Raw genomic sequence first — 20,276 nt, 5'->3', positions numbered from 1 at the left:
ACGGTGTCCCATTGCTCTTTTGTCCATGAAATATACGTTTTAGCCCAAGCAAGTCGCTTCTTCCTCGTTTGTTGGGTAAACAAAGGCTTCTTCTTGGGCCGATAGGCACGCAGACCACATTCCGAAAGCCGTCTTTGGACAGTTCGTGCTCTTGTTTCATCACCAGAGGCGACTCAAAGTCCAGTTTTAGACAAAGTTTAAGGGACAAAGGGGCTTGAAAGTATCATTACACTCTAATACTGTACTAGAACGCAACTTTCTACCTAATAGTCATTGATAGATTCTATCACATCAATTCACAGGAGATCATCTTATTCCACTTACCCCTGGACAAACGACATGCTACATAAACGTCTAAGGAATTGAACCAATTCTTCTTTGCGTTTCAAATATGTTAACAAAGTTGCACATAGAAACATTCTAAACTTTTCCTTATGGCCTGTCTTCTGCCTTTTACAATTAGGTAGCAGCCTCTCATTGTGATGGAAAAATGACTCTTCAGTTAATGCTGCAGTACCACAATGATCTTCTTCCTCATGATAACTCTTTTTCTCTTTTACTTATGCATCATTAACTTTCTTTCAATAACTGCAGATCATGTTCCCAGTTAATGAGATATGCTATGCCTTTCTTTCTTTATTGATAGATCTTGCGCAGGCGCAAAACAAGACCTTCTGCAATATCCAACATCAACTTTATCGTTAAAAAATTCATCCTTTAAAAACATTTAATAAAAACATTGCTTCAATAATAAATTCAACTTACAGTATTTTGGTAAGTCTCATTCCCTGGAAAGCTCCAACTGGTAGATGGCGAAGTTTATTTCCTTCAAGATGTCTGTAAAGATCAAAAATTCGTGACCTTCAGAAATGCCGGAAAAAAACAATAATTTTCTAATATAATTGGCACTAATAAAATAATAAAATTTTATTTTATTAATTTAAATTATCTCTGTTAAAACCAACATTTTAAATATAACAACAATAAGATAAACTGTCGCTTTTCCTGATATTTACAGAATTCATTGGCAAGTTCATCAATATTAGATGAGGCTGCTAATAAGGATTTAACAATCAAGCTGCCTTTATCGTATTGCTCTCGTGGGTAGCAGTTGGTAAAATCGCCGTCCTCCCCACACCGGGTGTAAAAGACCCGTTCGAGTTCCGTTGATAACGTGAGGAATTTTATGGGCCTTTTTCACATCGTGGCTAAGTTAGTCGGTCTCAGGCGAGGGTAGCATGGTTTTTTCCTCCCGGAAACTCGGAATTTTCATCCAGCAAATAGAAAATCAATCACAGAACACACCCAATTTACAGACAGCATATACAGAGCAATATGGACTTAGATGCTGATGCTCCTAAAACTCAATACAACTGACCAACCTTTATCGTAGCTATATTTTCAATGCGTTATTGAAACTCAAAAGTTTTTTCGAAACTTTGGGCGCTTCTGTTTTAATAAATTGAAGAAAATAATTTACTTTGTTTTCGTTCGAAAACGGCAATTTATTTTTCACTTTTTCTTTCTCTTTTATTAAAATCGCCTTTAGATTTATATGAAGTATAAGGCTGTTGACAAAACTCTGAGAATGGGAGTCATTTTGAAATTTAGTTGCTTAATACACGAAACAAAATTAACAATAAATCCACCACGACTGATCATCAAACAGCGGGTCTGTGGAGAATTCCTTTCTTTATTAGACAGATAAACACCACTTATTGTCTCTAGATATTTGTATAATTGTACACGGTTGTAGGAAACATTAAAAAGAGTAAAGTCCAGCACATTCTGTAACAATTTTAATTAAATTCTGTATTCGTTTTTAATAAAATAGTTTTGAATTGCATTTTGATTAGATAGCCCACCCAATAGCGATATTAATTTAAACAGTTATAGTTTTATAATCTGGTTGGAGAGGAACAGAGCTCTTCCCAATGTATTTGTCCCCGATCTTCAGGTTTTTCAGTATTTATGACATTTTCTGTGCTAAACAAGTTTCGTTTAAGTATGCCTAAATGCACACGTATTATCCAAAACATTAGAAGCCTCTGTCAAAAAGTGCACTGCGTCGTCGTATTCAAACTGCATGCGCTATGTGACTTCGATAGATGAAGTCACATGATGCTACTATGAGTATCTTGAACGATATTGATAAACGAACCTAATGGACTTTAACCCTTTAACCCTTGAGGGAGCGCAATCTTTAATATTTTGGACACTACTGATCATCGCGCATATCCATAAACTCGTATTTAAATACAGAAAAAAGTGCAAACTTACATTACGAGGAGATGATGGTAAGCTACAAAGGTCCCGTATTTTAACACAGATATGCTGTTGTTGGCCAATATCCTGAAAGAAATCAGATTCTTAAAAGGCAATAATCACAATGAAATTGGTGTATATAAGATAGCAAACACACCTTTATAATACATACTATTTAAAGGAATAAATATTTCTTAATTTCTGGGTTTTCATAACCGTATCAGGGGTTGCTCTTCCAAAATAACTGTGTGCTTGTATCACCTTCTAATAAGCTAATAGACACGCAAGAAACTGGCGTAGTTCGTTGACTTCAATAACTTGATGCAAGCATATGAGGAAATGTGCTGGTCTGTTTCGGTTCTGTAGCAATATTTTCCACAAGAGTGACTGTTTAAATTTTCAGATCTTTCATCGATCTGAAATTTATTCCTTGCTGCTCTGAGTTACGGGAAATTGATGTCAGTGGACTTCTTTTCATCTTGGCTTTTTTCGCACCACACTCAAGTTAGTCGCTGATGGGCGAGAGTTGCACGTTTTCTTTCTTTTCTGTTTTTTGTTTTTGTTTCTTCTCTTCTTACCATACATTTATACTCAGTGGGACTTTTCAGATTGTCCAACACAGGCTCGTTTCTTCGAAGGTACTAGATTAAAAACAGTTTCATAAAGAACTGTTTCTGCCTTCAAATTCTCATTGATTTTGTTTTTGCATAATTTTGTGAATAATACTTTGGAACTTAAAAAGGTTTTAACAAAAACACTCTTTGCTCTGTTGTGTACACCCTCATTTTAAGCCTGCTACGTTGACAACTACTTTGAAGCTGCAAGGATAAATCTTCATGCTCTATCAACGCATCAAACCTAAGAGGCATGTCTAAAACAAAATACTATCTTTGGTCTTTATGGGCAACTCTCGTTTTTGACGCAGTCTCTTGCGAAATATATTAAATTTTGGATTAGTTTAAACATTTCGATCTATTCGTACACTTTTCTTTGACTAATACGCTTTTCTTCGTATTGTGTCAATATTTTTATATGAATCTTAAAAGGTTTTACCCCTTCTTGGCCACAAAAATCGGATCACAGCACGTTGATCACTAACTGTACTATTGGAAAGCAGAGCCAACACGATTACAGATCGAATAAAACAGACTGAGTGCAGGTAACTGATAACACGTTTAGACTTCTCTAACAACGTAGTAGGTATGAGGAACTTGGGAACATGTTCTGGCAAGGGGTTTAGTTTTACATCTTTGGTTTAACTTTTTGATTTACCTTCGCATTACTTACCCAATACACATATTATGAAAACATTAAAATCTTAAAACGAGGCAGAGTAGGGGGTTGAACAATTACAAATACACTCTTAAATGCGTACAAAACTTTGAACACTATTTACAAAAACTTACAAATCATACGATATGAGTCAGTACAGTTCAGAATCATTTGCAAAAGCGGAACTATTTTTTCACAAATGCAGATGAATGTTATTAAAGGTAGATAATTTCAGAAGAAAGTGAGAGACAGAATGAAAAAACACGGGAGACATATCAAACATAAGGTCTTTAGCTTCAAGGAAGATATTTCTGTAACTTTATAAGGAGGAATCTCCACTCAAATTAGGTCCTCTATTCAAAAATACATCAACCCCAATTTTATGCATTAACTATATTTTATAACGTTTATTAAGCAAAGCGTGACACCATCTGCAGTATAAGTGATATCTCTTTTTCTCTTTTCTGTTTTTTTTCGTATATATAATTATTGTGAAATAAACTTACAATTTCGTCAATTTTCCTTCAACTCCTTGAGGAACTGACGTCAAATTCTTATCAATACAGCTAAGTCGTGTCATATAGCCACAGCTGCAGACAGCAGGAAACTTGTGCAAACCTGCAAATGAACGATAATTAGCAGGACCAGCAAGAAAAAAAAAATATTTGAAATCAGTTTCTGTAGATAAAATATGTATATTTATATACAAAAAAATCAATTTCTGTAGCGTAATAATTTAATTTAGAAATGGATGAAATATGTTCGTTAAGTTCAGGATTTGTATTAAAAAATTCCATAGTGAATGTTTCTTGCATGGAATCATTCACATATTTATTTATTTATTAAGTTTATTGCTTTTTACAAACACCCCTATGTTCGGTTATTAACAAAAATTCACTTTCTACATGAAATCTATATTTCTATTAAAAAAATCAGTTTCTATAGATGTAATATGTATATTTATATACAAAAATATCGATTTCTGTAGACTAAATATATATTTTTTTAAATGAAAAAAAATAATCAATTTCTGTAGATGAAATATGTATATTTCTATACAAAAAATCAATTTCTGTAGGCTAAATATGTATATTTCTGTACAAAAAAATCAATTTCTGTAGGCTAAATATGTATATTTCTAAAAATGAAAAAAAAAAAAAAAATCAATTTCTGTAGATGAAATATGTATATTTCTATACAAAAAATCAATTTTTGTAGACTAAATATGTATATTTCTAAAAATGAAAAAAAAAAAAAATCAATTTCTGTAGATGAAATATGTATATTTCTATACAAAAAATCAATTTTTGTAGACTAAATATGTATATTTCTAAATGAAAAAAAAATCAATTTCTGTAGATGAAATATGTATATTTCTGAATGAAAAAAATTCTGTAGATGAAATAAAAATTATGTATATTTCTATACGAAAAAGTCAGTTTCTGTAGACTAAATATGTATATTTGTATATGAAAAAATCAATTTCTGTAGATGAAATATGTATACATCTATACAAAAAAAATTCAATATCTGTAGATGAAATATGTATACATCTATACAAAAAAAATTCAATATCTGTAGATTATAATTCAAAAGAAAAAAATATGCATTAATCAAATAATTCGAAAAAAAATAATAAATGAAAAGGATACTTACTACAGTTTTTTGAGTGCGATCTCGCAGTGCCCACTAAGGGCCAATGTTCGATCCCTCTAAGAAGGGAGAATAAACTACCATGAGAGTCCACTACAAAAACAAAAACAACTGGCATTAGTCCGCATTTAAAATGAGGGTTCATCGCATTTACAGTAGATTTGAATTTAGTTCCAGTCTGATTTAGCATAAAAATCTACTTAAGACAAAAAAATTCCCTAAACTTGCTAATAAAAATTTATTTCCAATGCCGGTTCTCTTCGATAAATTGCAGTGGCACATGGCCAACCTGAAGACTGGAACAGTTCGTTGTCATATATTTCATTTCTAGAGCGCGCAGATAATAAAATGCAGTGATAGACAGAATGGTTTTGTTTATTTTAAAGCAGTAAAAAAAAAAAAAAACCATTATAACAAAAACTGCTATTTGGATGTTTTTGGCGCATCAGTTACTTTGGTCATAGTGAGCCAATTCATATGACATTCTAGTTTATATGGTCTCTGTGGTGTGCTGTCTGTAGAAGAGTACCTATCCACAAGCTGTGCTCAAATCGGAAAATATTAACAACTGGGACGCTAATATTTGACAACAAAATTAAACAAATATTTTGTTAAAAGTTTATCCAACAGATGCAAACATTATACAACGTTCTTTGTTGATTCTGATCTTCGGACGTTAGGATTAATTACGAGGGTCCTTGTACTCGTAATCCCAATACCCATCTTAAAATTTCGGAAAACATTTTGGTGACAGCTTAGTAACTGGAATTTGAATTAAAATTTTGCATGATACAGGGGCTGAAAAACAGAATAACTCACGATGACTGGGGGGGGGGTTCTATTTTCCCAGTGTCCAGGGATTTGAATACATTCTGCAGCAATACAGTTTTATCTGTGAAAGTTGTTTGCCTCCATGGTTGAGCCCTTTTAAGGAATTTTGTGTCCTTGGTGATAGTATAATGGGTTCTCCACTTATCGGAAAGGTCTGTGTTTGGAGAGGCCAAAGGAAATGCTAAAATTGTTAAAATATGAACGATTAACCGTTGTTACCTTTCCCTCAGTGGTCCAATACTTTTGGTAATATAGTGTTCATTAAAGAAGTCGTTCTGATGAGATTTTGATATATTAATGATGGATGGTATTGCTGAAAGTACTTGATAAAATTCTCTAGTGAATAGAAATTAATCATCAACTGATATGAATAATTTTAATTTGAATAGTGGATGTATAAAGCAGAGGTTAATCTAATTTAGGATGGTATTTTTAACCACTAGCTTGCGTTCTGAGCTGGTCTTTGGTCAGGTTTCTCCACTTTAGATAGCCAAGTGTGGATGCGGATATCCTCATTAAAATGCCCATGGGAAGAATATTTGTTATTCTATTTCGAAGCTGATAAAAATGCTCCTAATACAAGAAACAAAATAATTGATTTTTTTGATTGACCTGTCTGAAAGAACAGGGAAGAGAAATAACTCTCCTGAAGGAAGCTAAAAGAGGTTAACGCGTCAGATATTTAATAAATGAAAGAAAAAAATTTTATACGATACCGGGGTTCTCCGAGACAAATGCATGCAGTAAAGACAAAATTTAGGGTAATTATTCACAAAGGAAAAATAATTACTTCTTAAAATTTATATTTTGAGTCGTATATAAATTGATTAATGTTAACTTGAAAGGGTTAATGTTTAACTTAAAAAGTTTGAAGGAAGGACGCTCAAAGGATGAGAGATTAGTTCATTTGGACAGTCAAACAAATAATCGGTCTCATTTTGAAAGAAAAGATTTTTGTCCAACTGAATACATTCTTCAACATGACAATGCGCCAACTCACAGTGCGTTTTCTGCAATGAGTGTTTCACAAAACAAATAAAACAGGACACAGAAAAGTAGATAGAGATTGATTATCATCATTCACCTTAATTGATTTTACCAATTTCAACACGTCACTCGTTTGGAGAGGTTTTGGTTCGAATCCTGGCAGAAACTGGTGGAATTCTTAAAGGTCTCTTCAAGTATGGCTGTATAGATCTGAGGTGGAGGGAGTAGAGGTTTTACCGTGAACTACTGCTCTTTTTTTCAGTACACAACGTACAATTCGGCCTGTGGACACACTTGTACAGACATTGTACAGTAATACAATACTGTATGGCCAAAAATTTAATGAAGATTTTCCAGCATTGACAGGACCACAAACGTCTGTTGATGAGTCTAGACAGATGTACTTTATAATATTTTATTTATTTATTTTGTCACAAAAATACCTAAACGTTTATCAGAAGATCCAGTGACTTGGTCTTGCATGATTTCTTTCATGGACCTGTACATACTGGTTGTATGATTGATCTCTGTTTCTTTCCGACTTGTTGCTATGGGAATCAAGTAATAATATGTATGTCATCGGCCAGCATGGTCGGTTTTCTTTGACAATTCACTTAGGTAAGTGGCTGCCTGCTGAGATTCTGAGTACATCCATCAAGATGGCGTCTCCGACTCTGGAGACAGTAATGAAGTGTCTTAGCATCAAGTTGTTTACCTCAAACCTTGACATATGAACATGCTGACCCAGAGAAGTTGTTTTAAGAAGACAGTAACGCTGTGGTAAGCAAAATGTTTTTCTTCTTCATGTTTACCTTTCGAATTCTCAAATTAATTTTCTTATTCAACTATCTTGAGAAACACAGTCCAGTTTAATCACCAAATTCCTCGAGAAACATTTCTAATATTAGTTAGTATAAATTATAGTTAGATATTAAGAATTAATTGCATTATTCAATTTTTACAAAACGTTAAATCCATGACATTCAGAAGACGAATGATACCTGGCAACCACACGGCCAACCAATCAGATTCAATTTGTGATTCATAAAACAGTCTGAAGAAATAGATCACAAAATCAACTCTGAAAAATACAGACTCCTCGAAATTATTAAGAATAGTATAAGGTCCCTCTTATCATACCTTTGCCTTTTTCTTTAATTTAAATTAAACTTAGGTAAATTTACAAAATTAAATAAATTAATTTTATTTTAGGCAGCTAAGGACACATTTTAGGCAACTTTAATTAATTTTAGGCAGCTAAGGACACATTTTAGGCAACTTTAATTAATTTTAGGCAGCTAAGGACACTGGGCGTCAATATATCGTGTCTGTGAGTTCCTTGTATTCCACAGTTGGTGTTCCAGTTGGAGAGATGAAGAACCGAGTATCATATTTTTATAGCTTTCCGAATCCTAATGGCAACAAGAGACAGAACCGGCCCTTTTCCTACGTGATATGAGAATAACGAATGGGATATAGTAAAAAGAATTGTTCTGAATTCGATAAAAGAACCACAAAGACTGAACTTAATCTTACCGGAAATATATCACAGCATCCTACCATAAAAATCCGTTTACGTTATTCATTTTACAGAACGATGCAACAAATGGGAGATACTGTGGTATTTACTATCACAATTATGACGAATGAGGATATTATTATCGATTCTGTCAGCGAGAGCGGCCACTGGTTGCCAAACAACACAGAAATGACTTACTACTGCTGACCCAGACAGTCACAAATTACACGTCTCCTCTACACTCCAACAGCCTACTCAGGAGTCGGGGGGAAAGGTTAATGATCTCTAATTCGATACCACCTAGATCATTATAAAAAGATTCGCCATTAGTGTGGAGTAACATCGAATTAAATTTTATTAGGAAATTACAGAAAGATGAAGAGTAGATTCGTGGCACTTTACTGGGTACATCAGACATTTCCGTAATGAAAGAGAACGATAGTAGAGTTTCTTGTAGGAAAGATAGGCCTGCAGTTAGAAGTTACATCTACAAAGCCAATTTACACTCACAAGGAATCCTGGCAAACCTCGCAAATATCTGTCAAAGATTCTTCTTGTGATGTACTGAACACACTGTGCGACAAATGGTGTTTTCGAAGAGAAAATTGGCAAAGATTCTCGAAAACGCAGTGTTTTGCTGTCTTTAGTGCGTATTTCTCTAAAATTTGGCATCAGTCCATTCACCCTTCTCCCATCTGTGTTTGTTTTGGGTTATTTTTCATCCCAGCTTATTTTCGCATAGCAACTAATCAAAATTAAACATCTTGACTGACATCTTGTTTACCATAAAGATAACTCCTCTTTTGCCAAATTGATCTTTCACATTCTTTGGTCATCCGAGAATTTCTCGGCTTTCCAACAGTTTTTGTTCTTCGTCGAGTGGTGTTTCTATCAAGCAGTTAAGATGACTAATTGATTGTTGTTTTATTCCATCGCATCTCATGGTTGTGCAGGGATTCTGCACTTTGGTGGTAGATACATTTCCAAAAAGTGCCACGTAAAGTGAAAACGTTGTTAAGCGAATATAATTTCCCATTAATATATTGTAAAAGGCGAAGGACATCCAGAAGGAGTTTGTAAACAAAAACAGTGTAAATACGAAAACGCGTTAAACGAGGAATTTTCGTGTTTTCATTGAAATAAGGAATTCAAACATCAGATGGTGCTTTTCGGTCTACTCTGGCTATCAGAAGTAATGCAATCACCGTTGCGTGTTGCAGCATACGATCCTGTTGTATTCCACACAATAGTGAACTCCACACGCGGGTGTTGTGATGACTATTTTTAGCAATAAATACATAAGCAGAGGGATTTGATAGCAAGTTACGGGGAACAGAAAGTATCATATGATGCAGTACTTGGTGCCTGACGGTTTCATACACAAGGGGCCATGTCTGTTAGGAGGATTGCCATACGCAGACACGTAGAGGATCGTGAAAATGAGACATTAATTACCTAGCGCTGTACTTTTGTCTCGTTTTGATAGCAGGTATAGTTGGTTAGCATGCCATAGAATTCGTAGTAGGTCATTAGATGATCCAGGTACTATGGTCAAGTTCCTTTCATTTCCGGTTTGTATTAAATATCTGTGAAAGTGGTCTCTATTTTTGGTTTTAAATGAGGAAAAATATATTTCTGTAGGTTTTGATCCCACACTCTTGTACCAGCATGAGTCATAGATTTTTATTTGTTTATTTAGTCAGGTGAAGCGCTGGATAATATGCTAGTTGCCGTGTGCTGATTGGAGGAATGAATGGGCAACATGGCGGATGCGTAGAAAAGAAGTCTTTGTAGAGTGCATATGAAAATTACTGCTTTTTTAAGATCTCGGCTTTTGTTATCAGTTTACTAAATATATAAATAATATGTCTTTATTAGATTATTTTATTAATTTATTTATTAAATTTATTTGTTATATTAAATCTTTATTATATTAAACACAACAGAAACACGAAGCACGTGTTACATTTCAATTTTTATTAAAAAATCCAGGATGAAATAAATATTGACAAAATCTTGAATGAATATTACGTTGTGAGGTATGTGCAGCGATGTGAAAACAATTGCTTTTATGTATTCTTAGCTGAAAAATTAGTAATTAATGGTAACAAGATCTCAGAAAAAAAATCCAATTCATTTAAGAAGTGAAAAACATTACCTCTTTTTAAAATTAAAATTCAACAAAGTAATTTTATTTTAATGAATCATCGAAATTAAAATATTAATTATGTGCTGATTCGGCGTCTCCTTCGTGAAAAAATAGACTGTTCTCTACGGATTGATGCGTACAGTATACCAACTGTTAAATGGGTTAGTACGTAGAGTTTAACAGTGACTCATGAAGCTGTTATAGGTATTCAGTTAGATATTTCAAGATCTAAAAGAATTCTTTCTTTTAGACCTTGAAAAAAGCATTTTAGGTTGATACCCTCGCAGTTTCCACACTACGAGAAGTCACCTTGGGGTGCTTAAGGTAAAATATGAGTAAGTGGTAATCGATGTCCTGTGGTATTGTCATCTCCTCGCATTCTTTCTGCACTCCTTTATCACGGGGTTTCATCATCTCCGGCACTAGTGCTGATAGCATGCTGCCTTCCAATTTTTCATGCTTTCCATGCTATTTTATTATCAACCGGTGTTATTGCATGAATGACCAACTTAATCAGGCAAAGAGCAACCAGCTCTGATAACGAGTATGGTCACCCTTCTTTCTCCAGTGATTTTTTTAAAGATTAATTACCTCCACGTGCGTTGCCTTCGTATTATCCAATTTTCCAATATTTCGTGGTTTTTTAAATGCCTCATATCCTCCAATTACGCCTCAATCATCAAATGTTGCTCGAATTACAAGCGTTGATATTTCTTCAAAACATAACATCCTTCTAAAGGTGAATCTATCATATGAAATTTCGTTTTCTTGAGTTTCGCTGAATCTTCAAAAAGCCCAAGAACTTTATAAGCTTTGCCATTTGAAAAGAAAACCGTGATGTCTTAATAGGCCTATATTTCTTTGCTTCTGTTTATTTCTAGCGCCATTCCCATATAATGATTTATTCTTGACATTTATTTTATAAATGTAACCTATATTGCAGATGGCGATGTACGCAAAATAGCTTGCCTCTGCTAACAAAATTTTTGATTTATATTTGACAAACCTGTGGGTTCCGGACAGGCTGTCTGGGGAAGATTATTATGAAACCGAGCGACTGAGGCGAAAGAAATTATCGGGACTGGTCAAAAGGTGATAGAAAGAAAGAAAGATTAATGGAAACTACTTTCCCTAGACACGAATCGTTGAGGAGGCTTCCATCCTGCAGTGGATTGACAATGGCTGTAGTTTACCTTTGGCAGTTTTAGAATAACGTGCGGATTGAAAAGACTTTTTATTTTTAGACTTTACAGAGTTAATAATTAATATATATTTTCTCTTCTTCTTCTCTTGAACCTTGAAGGAGATGACGGATTCTTTTGTTATTCAGCAACGAAACTTAGATGGCTTCCGACTACTCTAGGCCAAAGACTTGAGCTGAACTGGTTTAAACTATCGCGAAGAACTTCAAGAATTTTTCTTTTTAAAGATGCCAATCATTTGTTTTTGTAAGTTTATTGCCCTACCATTCATTGCCCTTTTCCATTAAAACGTGCATTAATCGCAAAGAATCGAATCCGTTAAAATTTACAAAGAAATGTTATCGCTTATGCAGAAGGTGAAAATGAACTGGTGACGTAATTTGTGACGTCACCATCTGTGTTTATCTGTTTCTGGTTTCAGCTCTGAAGGATTTTCGCCTCGCTGATGACAGCCGTATCGTCGTCTCCTTTTTCCACCTGATTTACGGCAAACAATTTAAGTGGCGGAGTAACTTCGCTTTCTCTGATGTTTTCATTTTATTTTTATATTTTAGGTTGGGTGAAATAGGACTCTTAAGTGGATACATACTTACCACACCCGCGTTCATCTTCCCCCTCCTCACAATGGACTACCCCATCACAGTGGAGAGTTCTGTCGATGCAAACAGAAGTATTCCCACATGGAAATTCCTCAGGATTGCAAAGTGGCCTTCCTAGAATAGAAAGAAAGAAAACTATTCACGGAATATATTTCACCACGTTTCAGTATTCATTTTCAATAATGTTGCAAAGACAAGTTAGTCGGCCTGTAACAACCACATATATAGCAACTTTTGATAAGACGTATGACCCCTCCCCTCTCTATCTTCTGTATCTCCTATTTCAGGGCGAAATAAATGGAATGAAAGCTTTGATGTTGGTCACAATCACTGGGTTTGTCTACACTACTCCAAATCTTTTTGGCAGACAATCTGGTCGTATAGGTCAATGACGTCAATCCTAATCATAAAAGAAACCTCTACCAATCACTTCCACAACAAACTACGTTTTTCTTCCTTGACACCTGTCAACGAGTCAGGTGGCCAGTAATATTACAGTGGCTCCACTGGCACTCTGAGACAGATACAGTACAAAAGAAAGGAGTCCTTTGTGTTGGACAAAACCCAATGTCTATTCTTGCAGTACTATCTGGCAGGGCTACGGCGAAGCTGGTCTCTATATATCTCTGGTGATCAGCGCTGTTGTTAATTAGGGGTGGAACAGCACTGAAATTTGATAGGCTGCACTGTTATTTGCAGCCAACAATTTCAGAATACATTTGAATCAGTTCTTCCGGGCTATTTAAAGAAATACAAACGAGAATGAAGTTGGCTGTGAAATTGGATGGTTTGTCCACTTTCACAGTCAACATTAATGAATGGAGCTGTACTTCTAGAGCTGATCTGTGTTGGATTATGTGTTGACTAAACCATTTAAGAAAAGGAGAATCTCTTCGCATCATATGGCGTTCAATAGTCAGTCTGATGAAGATACTGAATTGAATGCAACATGCACCCATGTTTGTGATCAAGCCTAATCGTTTTTGATTAGCTTTAATAAGAGAAAAATCACGTTGCTACTGCGCAGAAAACCGTTTATTGCCTCCTGGTGATGAAATATCGAGCTAATTGCCTTTTTCTGGCTAGAGCTCTTTTCCATCTTCTGCAATGTTCTCTTCCCCAGTATTGAAGACGACAAAGTATTTGCATACCCTTCAGAAGAGGCCATCTTAATTATCGTGCCCACGTAGATGGATGCATTGATTATAAACCTGATCTCGGTAGAGACGTTATCCTTCAATGGCACCATCTATTTTAAGAGACTAATTAGGATTTTTTGTTGACTTTCACCCCTCACCTTAATACTGTTTGAATTTTTAACATATCCTGGCTTAGTAGTGACACTAATCCCATGTAAACTCCTGAACAAATCGAAAATAGACGTTTACTCATCTAGAAAGTGCTGACTGTTTAAAGTAATACCATCGTTTGTGTTATATTGGACTCGACATCTACATATATCACTAAATGTATATTTTTTTGGACATTGAAGCATCCCCAAGAAATTAATTCAACGAGAGGCACACATTCTTGACGTGATTTAAATGTGCAATTAGACTGCCATTTATTTTTCTTACACAGAACACGTCAAATGAAGTGGTAAGAGCAGTTCTCGTACCACTAAAAGAGATATTGTCAGCCAGGATGAAAAACCCTAGTTCCTGAGGAAGGAGGGAAAACAAATCATTGGTTTGACTGGTTAACTCAGTTACAGCATGAAAAAAGTCCGTGTTGGTGATATGGTTTTGTTCAATATAAATAAATAAAATGTGTTTTATTGGACCTTTTTTTAATTTCATTGGAGTTTCAAAGACTGTTGGTTCATAATGTACATAAATTATTACGCTGCTTTTTCTTTTTTTTAATTGATTAATTAAAATAATCAAAACTGTTAATATTTTATTATTTAATCATTGAAAAATAATTCGAATTATTAGAGTAATTTCTGTCAAAGAATGAATTGTATCAAATCAAACATCTTCAGATCCCATTTCGAATTATAAAGTATAATTCGCAGCCATCTCAATCAACTCACCGTTCTGAATAATCTGAGAAATGAGAGAATGTAGAAGTCATTATTATTAACGTCGAATAAGAAGTGATTGGCTTCGTTGACATCAAGCTTTCTTGGTAACTGATGACAGTAGCAAAACAAAAAAAGGGAGACCGACTATCTCATCAGATAATATAACTAGATTTTCTTTTTTTCTCTTTCTTTCTTCTTCTCCCTCCCCCCGTGGCTCTTAACTTAATGGAGGAAATCAATCTTTACCATTGCTCTCACTTATAATCAGTTGAAGAAATTATGATTAGCTATTCAATTATCGGATTAGTCCAGATATCGCTTTTGGCAGTGGCGTCTGCTTAAAACGATATAAGTGGCGTCTGCTTAAAACGATATAAGTGGCGTCTGCTTAAAACGATATAAGTGGCGTCTGCTTAAAACGATATAAGTGGCGTCTGCTTAGCGATGATGAATATTACCAAAAGATTATCTCGAGATTTCTTTTGCTAAACAAACGAATGCCACTTTTGTACGAAATAGTCACGAACTAGCGCGTATCTTTTGGTCGCTAATGATTTCAAACGCTTTTTATATTCACTCACTTTGACTGTAAACGTTTTGTTCTTTATTTTTGGTTAATGATTATGCGCTCGTGGCAAACGACTAGAACTGCGTTGGTTGTGCGCATGCGTAATGTATTTTGGTGTGTTTTTCGTTATTCCTTTGCGAGTGAAACACGAAACAAAGAATACAGTTGTTCATAGTGTCAGACGATGAAATTACCACGCGCAGTAAGTATCATTGACAAAAGTGTGGATTATTTAGTGGGCTGAATGCGAATTGAGTGTGGTAAATGTCACGTACTTCACTTCAGCTATAAACAGGGGCGTCCCTTATCTTCTATAGTTGCTGGTGAGCTGATCTACCGGATGATGATCCTTTCTTTTCAGTTTTTATTTTCCAGACCATTTCCGGTATTCACCTACCAAAAGTTTACTTTTCTACCCGATTATGTTTTATTTATCGATTGGAATTCAAAAACTGCCGTTAGGTGTCTCTGCTCATGTTTAGAGCAGAAGATACAGAATCGGTGTTACTTTTGACATTCCGATGGCATTTTAATAATATTATTAAAACCTATAATTATACTATATTAATTAAATTAAATCCTGACACGGATTTAATTTAAAAAAACTTTAATAAATCTACAGAATTATTCGTATATCTGATCATTTTAAAATTTCTCAACGCAATCTAACGGTTAGGCTTAACTTACACCAAAGACACCCATAAATCGATATTGTTTTCGTTTGCTGGCAGCTTAAATTCGAGCTCATTGGTCCACAATCTTACTTAACACTCATTACTTCCGCTACTTTAAAAAAAAAAAAGAAAGTACTGAAGATATTTTGGGAAATCTTTCACGTGTTATCTGGATTTAAGTAACTGTGACTCGCGTAGGAATCTAAGATTGTAATGCAACGCGAAGAAAAGATTTACGAAGCTTTGAGAAACTTAATCCCGTTCTTTGTTGGAAGGATAAAGTACGACCGTGCAGTGTGTGTGTTTGTGTAGAAAAGAGGAAGAGAAAGTAAGAAACTCCACAAAGTCGGTCACTTATGAATCTCACTATGGGAAGAACAATGGAAAACCCATACGATTGACACAGAACAGCAATCAATTGATTATTCTTCTGCTGCATTTGGGTTAAACACACAATTATAACTCCAAATATCTCCTTACGACCTTCATATGCTCCTCGCACCTCCATTACTGTCCTGGATTGGATCCAAGTAATTCAAAACATTGACGATGTAGTGTTTCGATTTAGATTCCGTTGGACCCTGATGACCCTAAAGCAGGTCAAGTCGCTTGGTTTTCTCCGTATCTCTGGGATTGCGGACAACGGGGTGATGAACCGAAAAGATTACGTGAAATGAAAACAGAGAGAGAGAGATCTGTCCCACGTGATCTAATAATTCCAAATAGATGGGGTTTTCACTCCATTTCAGCAACCTATCGGTTCAAATTTTACTCGCCATCCGCTATCTTTCCGTCCTGTACGAAGGCAATCAACGGGTTATCCACTCGTGAAAGCCATTTTTCTCAGTCACTGACAGGACAGTGAAAAATGGCCGCAAAGAACAACAGATAAATCACTTTGGCCCCGCACAAGGAGGCTGAGATCGTTCCACCCGAGCTGGAATGATTTTTTTTCAACCCAGTGTCGGTCGGAGGTTCATTCGTTCTCCGTATTTTTAGCGGCGTGGTCACTAGATATGCAGGCGGTTGACCGTAATTCACGATAGATGCAAAAGATGGTTTCGATGTCCCGGTGGTCGGTACGCTGCGTCACAAATGTCTACGCAGCTCGCGTTACCACTCACTTCCAGACATCCGGAAGTTACTTGAAATACTTCCTGTTACTGTGTTGTCATAGTAACGACGAATTCGACGTGTGTGTGCGGAGGTAAGTGAAGAAAAGTGCTGTGTCTAGACCTTCTGGACGAATGTGACGATTTTATTAATGGTTTCTCGTAACAGGTTTCCTAACAGACAGTGAAACACGAATAGGGAAAGATAGAAAGGGGCCTACTCAAAGATCCGAAATGAAGTCATCAGAAAAAAATTGAAAATCATCGCAGTTTGGGAAACTAAAAATGCATATTCAATGAGGGCCAAGATGGAGCATCATCTGTAAACAAATAACCAGCGATTGCAGCATTCCTGTTGGGCAATGATCACGCCTGTGGCAACAGCAGGTGGCACTCCACTAACACTGACCTCATTCGGTGATCTTTAGAAAGGGGGTGGCGACCTCCTTAGCAATCTGACCCTGCAAACACTTTGAAGCCTATGTATAAAACACAGGATTTTACAGATAGGATAGGATTTCGCAGAGAAAACTTAAACACACAGTTTAAGTCGTCTCTTTGAGTCCAACTCTCTTAAACTCACTCTGTCTCAATTTCCCTCATATTCTATCTCTCTTAACCCTTACCTTACCTTGTTTAGTATCTCTTTCTTAATCTAGCTGTCTTAACCCTCACTCGAATGTGTATTAATATCATTAATGATTGTTAACCATTTCTACCTTTCTTAATGTGTATTAATCCTCTGCTTCTCTTGATGTCAGTTAGTCATGTCTCTACCTGTCTTTATGTCTGGTAATCTTCTTTCTACCTCTCCTAATATCTATTAACCGATCTCTTTCTAACAATCGTAATGTCTGTTGACCCTTCTCCCTACCTCTTTTGCCTTCGTGGGTGGCACAGTTGGTAGAATCGCGTCCTCCCCACACCGGGTGGAAAAGACCTGAGTTCGAGTCTCGTCAAAGACGTGAAGAATTTTTATGGGCCTTTTTCACAACGTGGCTAAGTTAGTCGGTTTCTGGCGAGGGTAGCATGGCTTTTTCTCCCGGAAACTCGGGTTTTTCGCCCAACAAAACAGAAAATCGACCACAGAACACAGCAATTTACCGACAATATACATGGAACAATATGGCCTTATTGCTGATGCTCCAAAACTCCAGCCTATCTCTTTTAATATATCTCTTAACTTACATGTCTTAATGCAAGATACCATTTCTTCGTGTTCCTCTTAGCCCTAATTCTGTCTATCCCTCAATGTCCCTCTCGGCACATTTTATTTCATTAACCGAAGCTGATAACAAACTTCAACTCTTCCCAATGCCGAAGTGTTTTTCTCGAGGGTCACGTGATTAAAGAGTAAATAACATTACCAGATTACAGTGCGACAGTTTGTACTACATTGCAGACGCTTGAATGGGATGAATTTCGATGGAGCGTATCGGTGAAAACGGAAACGCGTCTGATGACGTCATTGCCATGCCGAAACAGGCTCGGAGATAGCGTCTGCCAGGTGAAGTCTTATCTGAGGCAGGCGGGATCTTCCACCCTGGTCACGTGGCAGGCATGAAATATGATGGAAATTACGGAGATGACCCCGGCGCACGAGGAAGACAAGAGAAAGGGCTTTGAACTGAATGTCGAGGGAAGACAAGGGAAGAGTAGAAATGGGCCACGAGATACGATCTTTATAGTCAGCCGGCAAAAGCGAGCGAAACTCTGGAGTCGTCGCTTTTGATTTGTGAACTCTGAGCTCGACGCTGCAACTGAAGTGGAAAAATGTTGGAGTAATCGGGTGTTGATGGGAATGTACGTACTCATATGTACTTGCAGCCCTCGCAAGGACAGTTAACGCATGACACGAATTCAAAACACAACTTGTGCGCGAAATAAGAGTCAACTCGGCTTTACTAGTACGTTAAATATTTTCGTCCTCTTAAACCAGCTCTTCCTGAGTCTAGCTATAACTGACGTCATCTCTTATCTGCTGGATTTAGTGCTTCTTTGATAAGAAACAAATCACGCACGATGGTAGGACTACGATAATATTATTTCAAGAATCATTTGCCTGATATAACCAGGAAGTCAATAATCTTCCTCATTTGGCAAAATTGCCCGCGGTTATAAGAAGGTAAATTATCTGGGAGTAGGATAAACATCGTTATCTTGTGGATCCGCCCAAGTAATCATAGCCAGTTGGTGTGCGAGAGTGGAAGAGCAACGAATCAATATATTTGCGTCGATAGGTTTGAAAGGGGCACTTGAAAATCCTAATTGGATATAGTTTGTGTGTGATGCAGTTTATGTTTCCGTTCATTTATTTCCCACATGGTGCACCCAGTATAGAACAAATATATTTAAAGCAGAACTGGATGGTTAGCTTGTGGGAATTATTCATTTTGGCTGACGCAGAAATAGTTCTTTCCTTGCATCATTTGGCCTTAGTAATATTAGTACTTTTTAACAAAGTTCTTTTGGCCCTCAACATTCTAAAATGAGTATAATATAGGTTGCATGAATCCTAAGGGAAATTTTGTAGAAATCTTTCAAGGAGATGACTGAGCATTTTGATTTCCTCGCGTCATCGATGACACGAGGATGGCAAGGGTTTTTTAACCCCTTCCCTTAACGAATTCCGGGTTTGTTCGTCCAGCAAAATAGGCAAACCGACCAGAGTAAACGTGCAATTTATCAACATAATACACATCGGTGGATGACTTGTCATCTCGGGTAATCCGAATATGAGATATTTATTTAATAAACTCTACAAAATAGGAAACCAACCCTTAGAATACACCCCACACATGTTTTTACACAATGCATTGACGCCTCATACACTTAGTCGCTTTGGCGAAAAAAAACAACCAAAGAAACATGCGAATAGCGACAAGTATTCCACGTTTGATCTTCGTAACTTAACAGACATTAAGGCTCAACGTGGTCGTTTATGGAGTACATGTCTGGTGATGGATCGCATCAAAGAGTGTTGTGTCCATCAGCGGATAGTGTTTTCTTAAATATTTCATTGAAAAGATTACTGACTACACTTGCTGTCTGCTCCTATTAAACTTAAAGGCTTCCAACAGAGACCTCAACCAAAGTTTTTTAATATCCCATCAAAAATTGAAAGCAATCTTTGGGGAAACTTTCAAAAAGTTCAAGCACGAGTTGGAGATAAGTACACCAATTCGTAGGGTTCATTATGATCATCTAATTTGTTCCCAGTGTGCATCTTCCATTAGCCTGTTCTCGAAACCCTAATAAAGACGAGTCTTTTATTGGCCAATGTGTACAGAGGCTGAAGTACGTTACCGGTACACAGCAGTGAAAAGTGAATGGAGCCCATTAGGAAATTAAATTTATGCAAATGAGCTGGAATAATTTCCAGCGGGTGATTGTAATTCAGACTCCCAGTTTGTTTAAAT

General features: G+C 36.2%; 1 protein-coding gene across 1 annotated transcript in view; it reads right to left on the bottom strand.

The window, feature by feature from the left end:
- The window catches only part of LOC150090735 (uncharacterized), a 187,738-nt gene that overhangs the window by 12,416 nt on the left and 155,046 nt on the right, over positions 1-20,276 (bottom strand). Inside the window, exons 4-8 of the mRNA XM_090370920.1 lie at positions 12,472-12,591; positions 5,194-5,283; positions 4,044-4,155; positions 2,281-2,352; positions 766-837 (exon numbers count right to left, since the gene is read on the bottom strand). Of these exons, the coding sequence (XP_090227046.1) occupies positions 766-837; positions 2,281-2,352; positions 4,044-4,155; positions 5,194-5,283; positions 12,472-12,591 (466 nt within the window). The remainder of the gene's footprint in view (positions 1-765; positions 838-2,280; positions 2,353-4,043; positions 4,156-5,193; positions 5,284-12,471; positions 12,592-20,276) is intronic.

This window comes from Mastigoproctus giganteus, chromosome 1, assembly GCF_048544385.1.
Source record: "Mastigoproctus giganteus isolate SK-2022 chromosome 1, ASM4854438v1, whole genome shotgun sequence".
NCBI lineage: Eukaryota > Metazoa > Arthropoda > Arachnida > Uropygi > Thelyphonidae > Mastigoproctus > Mastigoproctus giganteus.
The sequence above is the reverse complement of the archived record's forward strand: the minus strand, read 5'-3'. Positions and strand labels throughout refer to the sequence as shown.